Raw genomic sequence first — 6597 nt, forward strand, 5'->3', positions numbered from 1 at the left:
CACATCTTGAACAGCAATTAACCACTAAGAAGAATGTATGCAGTGTGTTAATTATTGAAACTGTCCTAGCGATTTGATTTGAAACTGTCTCATTGCTATTTGTTTATCAATAAAATTATGGAAAAAAACCAACCAAACAGTCTGTGAGGAGATGATAAATAACACTGTTCAATTTAGCTCTGTGGGTTTATAAACCCACTTGCAGATGTTCTTTTTTTAAAATAAAATCTTTTCTTAAATCTTTTACTTATTTACTTACTTATTTGGTACAGGGCCTCGCTGTGCAGCTTGGCCTCACAGTGATCCTGCTGTCTCAGCCTCCCCAGAGCTGGGAGTACAGGCGTGCTCCACCATGCCTGGCTTCCATGGCCAGCACCTGCACCAGTCTCCCATATGGCATGCTGTACCAGGATTGGACATGGGTTCTCGTGCCTGCCAGGCAGTTGCTTTGACTGTTGAGCTATCCCTCTGGCCCCTGAATGTATACCTAATATGTTTTCATTGTCATTTCTTTCTTTCTGTTTCACAGCTAGGACAGCATTTGAAATGAGCAATGAGACATTTGTCACTGAATTCATCTTCTTGGGATTTTCAAATCACCCCAACTTGCAGGGCTTCTTCTTCCTCGTCTTCCTGGTCATCTACCTAACAACTCTCCTGGGGAATGTCCTCATAATAATGGCCACCAGGATCAGTCCTGCTCTTCACACTCCAATGTATTATTTCCTCAGCAACTTGAGCTTCTTAGACATCTGCTACACATCGACCACCATTCCCGTCATGTTGGTAAACTTCTTCCGAGAGGAAAAGACCATCTCCTATGAAGGCTGCCTTTCCCAGATGTTCTTCCTTCTGACATGTGCTGGCACCGAAGGCGTCTTACTGGCTGCCATGGCTTATGATCGCTATGTGGCCATTTGCCGCCCTCTTCAGTATCCAGTACTCATGAGTGGGAAGGTCTGTGTTTGGCTGGTGACTGGGTCCTGGCTCTGTGGACTGGTGAATTCTGTGATACACACGGTGCTGGCAGCGACACTCACTCTGTGTGGGCCCAATGAGATCAGCCACTTCCTCTGTGACATCCCCTTGCTCCTGAAGCTCTCTTGCTCAGACACTTCTGTCAATGAGTCAGTGCTCCATGTGGCCAGCGCCACCATTGGCCTGAGCCCCTGCCTATTTACTGCCGGGTCCTACGTACTCATCATCTCAGCCATCCTTCGGATCCCCTCTGCTCAAGGCAGGAGCAAGTCCTTCTCCACCTGTGCATCCCACCTGACAGTGGTGGTCATCTTCTTTGGAACAGCCAACTTCAACTATGATAGGCCGAGTGAAGGCTACTCCTTGGACATGGATATTCTGGTCTCTGTTCTCTTTTGTGTAGTGACCCCCATGTTGAATCCCATTATCTACAGCCTGAGAAGTAAGGATGTCAAGAGTGCCCTAAAGAAGCTGACTACGTGGTTTGTACACCCTGACAATATGAATGTCTAGAGCAATAATCTTCAAACTGGAGCATATAGCCTGAGAAACCCTCCAAGTAGTCTTCAATATATATAGAGTGTGCTTCTCTAACTGGAGTCTCATTTCCTATATATAAGCTCACCAAATTGATCTTTCCTGAGAACTCTTCACTCCTTCTTTTTCACATTGCCTTTTTCCCACATCATAGTATGTGTCAGGTTTTGTACTAGTCTTTGGCACCATCTGTATCCTTCTGAAACCTAGATTCAATGGTAGTATAAACTCAGTAAAGATGATATGCTTGGAATACCTCTGGAATCATAAAGGAGACAATCAAAAGGTCTAGAGAAATGAATGTTAAAATGAATACATTTCATGTGATACTCTGACAGTAGCTCCCAATTTTAAGTACTCAAAGAGAGACCAGAACACCATCCCTCTATAAAAGCCTCTTGCAGTTCTAGGGAAATAGCTCAGTAGTCTAGGTACTTGCCTGGCAAGCACAAGGACCCTGGTTCGATCCCCAGTACTGCATACCATGCTGGCCCCAGAGCCCATGGAGCTCCAAGCTGGGAGTGGTGGTGTACATCTGTGATCCCAGCACTGGGGAGGCTGAGGCAAGAGGATCGCAGTGAGTCCAAGCTGAGTAATGAGATCCTGTACTAAATAAATAAACAAATAAATAAATAATTTTTTAAAAGTCTCTTGCAGAACCCATTGATAAAGGGAGCACCAGCATCCTCATAACACTTGCAGGGCTTCTTCCTTGTCTTCCTGTCCTCTGTGGCCTGGCAATGGCATTGGGGACAGCACCCTGACATGGGCCCTGTGATCTCAGTCATGTGTGAGATTCTGAAGGAGTAGAGGTCATTTGAGTAAGTAATACTCAGATTATTTAATCTATAGAAATCTTTGACAGTTATTAAGTGATCATGGTGTCTGTAAACCTGAAATAATGGTCCTCCTATTAAAATATTACCTGATTTTTATATATAAAATAATATATATGAAAAACTATTTTTAAATTGTTTATATTATTATAGGGCTAGTGCTCAAATTCAGGGCCTGAGGCATGCTAAGAAAGTTCTCTACCACTGATCTACATCCCCCAACTCCTAAAAATTCTTAAGTCTGATCACTAGAACCATGACTGAAGTCATTATAAGCAGAGTCACCGTATCCAGTTCTTAGACCTTCTGGGTTCATCAAGCCAATACAGTGTAAAAGCTCTGTGGCACATAGGATGACATAAACCCCTCTGCATCCCTAGCAGAAGAATCACACTAAAATTTAGTCTTGTGATCTACTAGAATTTAGACCAAAGCCATGTCTTCTTTAATAACTTTTCTCCTTTGGAGAAATGAAAATTCACTACTACTAGATCTTAAAAGATACTGAGTACTTGCTCAGCACATGCAAAGTGATATGATGAGTTGAACTGTCCATGTGAATCATGTGTTCTCTGACCTACCAAGCCACAGATGGGGGAGGGTGGAGCAGTACAACACCCTCAAGCAGAAGTGATGACAAGATGAGGCGCAACACCATCTTGAAGCCATAAATTAGCTGCCAGGCTCTGCTCATCTCCCTTGACACAAGTCAATGGCTTTGTGGGTTGTTCTCAAAGGTCAGTATACTAAAGAAAAAGAATATGGAAGCTGCTTAACAAATAGTTTCACAGAATACTCTGGCACCACTTGGAATTAACTCATACAGCATTGATCGCAGTTTTGTCCTGGAGTGGCCTTGAAGAATTGGGATAGGACTGGGGAATTAGCTCAGTAGAATAGGTACTTGCCTGGCAAGAGCAAGGTCTTGAGTTCAATATCTGGTACCACAAAAAAAAGAATGGGGATAAATGTAATTCTCCCAGGGAGAAAATTTGAGCAATGAATCTGGCTGTTCCTTCTACTTAAAAAGATTACCAGAAATATTATTTAAAACCTGTTCGGAAGGTAGATAATGGTGGATTGATGATAATGAGATCCTTTTAACAAGAGAATCCAATCAGAAAAGAAGATATATGTGGATCAACCTCAAAGAACGATTATGAAGCAGCCTATGAAGACTCAGCTTATCCAATGGAAATATTCATAAAATGGTCCTTGTTTTAGAGAATCTTTCAAGTCTTTATTTGATGACTATAAGTTTGAGAGCCCAATTTGCTAACAGTAGAAATCAACTTTGAGTCCTTGATAATATTGTCAATCAGGGAAATACGGATTATATTCCACACCTTCAACCATAGAAACTCAGATATTTTCATACTGCACTAGTCATTTGAGTGGTTATGCCTAGATTTCGCCCAAAGCCTTATGTGGTCCTACGTGGGGTGCCTGGGAGGTGATCTGATCATGAGGGCACAAGACTTAGTGGATTCCTCCACTGATGAGTTTATATGATGTTTGGAGGTGGAGCCTGGGCAGAAGAGATGGGTCACTGGGGGCGTGGCTTGGAAGAGCATACCTCTGCTTTTTCCCTTGAGCTTCGTTTTCTGCCTGCCACACAACTACCCTCTGCATGCCACTTGCCTTAGAGAAGCCAGTGTGCACTGAAACCTCTACCATTTGTGAGCCAAAATAACCCTCTCTCCTTAAGTTGTGGGTGTTTGTCCCACAGATGAAGGAAGTAACCAAGACAGACATGCATACATCTATTAGTGCCATCTCATTTGTGAATTTATGGGTGCCTGAGTCATAATATTATCATACAGGGCTCTTTTCTTGCTAGAACTATGGAGGGTGTAGAAGAGAAGAAAAAGAAGGTCCTGCTGTGCATGAAACCCTTAAGAAAAAATGAAGACATTTCTCAGAGTTGAAGATAAAGTGCCTGAGAAAGAAGTTTGCCCAGAAGATGCTTTGCAAGGCAAGGAGGAAGCTCATCTATGAAAAAGCCAGGCACTATCATAAGGAGTACAGACAGATGTACAGAACTGAGATCTAAATGGCTAAGATGGTGAGAAAAGCTGGCAACTTCTATGTCCTTGCAGAGCCCAAACTGGCATTTGTCATCCAGATCAGGGGCATCAATGGTGTGAGCCCAGGCTGGGAAGATGGCTCAGCAGAATAAGCACTTTCCTGGCAAGCACAAGGGTTTGAGTTCAATCCCCACTTTTGAAAGAAAAAAAAAAATGGTATGAGCCCAAAGGTTCTCAAGGTGTTGCAGCTTCTTCATCTTTGCCAAATCTTCAATGATACCTTCATTAAGCTCAACAAGGCTGTAATTAACATGCTGAGTATTGTGGAGCCATACATTGCATGGGGGTACACAAACCTGAAATTAGTGAATAAACTAATATACAAGCGTGGCTATGGCAAAATCAGCAAGAAGCAAATTGCCTTGACAGAAAATTCATTGATTGCTCCATCTCTTGGTAAATATGGAATCACCTGCATGGAGGATCTGATTCATGAGATCTATACTGTTGGAAAATGCTTCAGAGGCAAATAACTTCCTGTGGCCATTCAAGTTATCATCTGCATGCGGTGGAATGAAGAAAAAGACCACCCATTTTGTGGAAGGTGGAGATGCTGAAAACAGGGAAGACGAGATCAGCAGGCTTATTAGAAGGATGAACTAAGGCATCTACCACGGTGCTTTTATGATTTGGTCAGATACTAAAGTATCTCATTCCAAATTGAAAAAAAAATATTATCACACAGAATGTTGTTTAATGATGCAGGATCTCATATAGGAAAGCAAGTGTAGCCACTGGCTATTATCTTGTACCTCTTACTGAAAGAAAAACAGAATGTAGGAATTGTCAACTGAATATCCACTGAGGTATCAACTAGGAAAAAAGACCTTGCAACTCTGAAGTGCTTTTGCCAGGATGCAATACTGTAGCTTTCCCTTGTTCATGAGGATATGTTCCAACACCCCCAGGGAGTGCTCAAAACCACAGCTAGTGGTGGGTCTCTTATAAACCATGTGTTTATTTTTATGGATGTACACCTACGATAAAGTTTAACTTATAATGAAGCACAGTTAGAGGTTATTCACAAAAAATAATTATAAAACAAAACTATTATAAACTAGTATAATAAAGCCGGCCAGATAGCTCAGTGGACTAAAGCACCTGCTAAGGCAGAGCACAGCGGCCAGGGCTTGATCCCTGGCGTGCTATGCCAGCCCCGCCCCCAGGGCTTAATAAAACAGTGATTGAGACTGGATGTGGTGGCACACACCTGTAATCCCAGCACTTGGGAGGCTGAAAAACAAGAGAATCACTACGAGTCCAATCTACATAGTGAAACTCTATAAACCCTGTAGACTCTGTGGATCCTGTCCTAAATACAGAAAAAAATAGTATAATAAAAATTATATGAATGTGGCCTCCTCTCTCTCTCTCTCTCTCTCTCCTTGTCTCAAAATATGCTTTCACTTTTTTACTTAAAGAAAGTACTTCATGACTTCTCTTTGGATATCTGAAGCCATTTCTCCTGAAGCCATGAGCCATGGGTCTATAGCCAAATGGTGAAAGTGGGATTGTTTCTCTCACTATTTACTCCAATACCCACACATAGGACTATTGTTTATATGCTGTGTTATGATAGTAGTGTGAGTCTCTAAAGAAGTGTTTCTAGTGTACATAATAATGGTTTCCTTGAACTAGAAATTGATTGTCACTACCATTTTGGATTCTGGAAGCAACTGAAGCAACAGGGGAAGTAGGAGGTTGTATTTTTTTAAAGTGACTCTTTCCCACTATAACAGAGACAATGATTTGATTTTTATGATTATCAGCAGCTTCCAAGTGTCACTCTTTCATGTACTGACTTCACCTTTTGTCCTGTATCTTGGCAGCCAATAAGAAAAGCTATGCATTTCCTCTATGCGAGCCCAACCTGGCCCCACCTGCTAGACACAGTAAAAGACAAAGCCAAGTCCTCACTTTCTCTTTACTTTGGAGAAAGCTAATCTGTTCTCCATAAATAATTTTTTGGGTTTTCTGTAGGGGTAATAAACTTTTTTTTCATAGATAATAGTGTCTATGTGTCCTAACATCCATAAGAATTTTTTCATGGAGGAATGCTTCTCAGCATATAGAAATGATGATGGATTTTCACCTATGATATCTATTGTCATAGAGAAACTGTTAGAGGGACAGAAAAATAGCTCAGTGGATTAAAGTGC

At 41.7% G+C, this 6597-nt stretch overlaps 1 protein-coding gene across 1 annotated transcript; it reads left to right on the forward strand.

Annotated features, from left to right (window-relative positions):
- Positions 1–529: 529 nt before the first annotated feature.
- On the forward strand, positions 530–1491 carry LOC101583783 (olfactory receptor 5V1-like; the record flags this gene model as incomplete). Its single annotated transcript, XM_004647850.2, has 1 exon — positions 530–1491. A coding segment is annotated over one exon (962 nt), but the record flags the coding sequence as incomplete, so codon positions are not given.
- Positions 1492–6597: the final 5106 nt, after the last annotated feature.

The sequence above is a fragment of the Octodon degus genome, unplaced genomic scaffold (genome assembly GCF_000260255.1).
Source record: "Octodon degus isolate 3935 unplaced genomic scaffold, OctDeg1.0 scaffold00331, whole genome shotgun sequence".
Lineage (NCBI taxonomy): Eukaryota > Metazoa > Chordata > Mammalia > Rodentia > Octodontidae > Octodon > Octodon degus.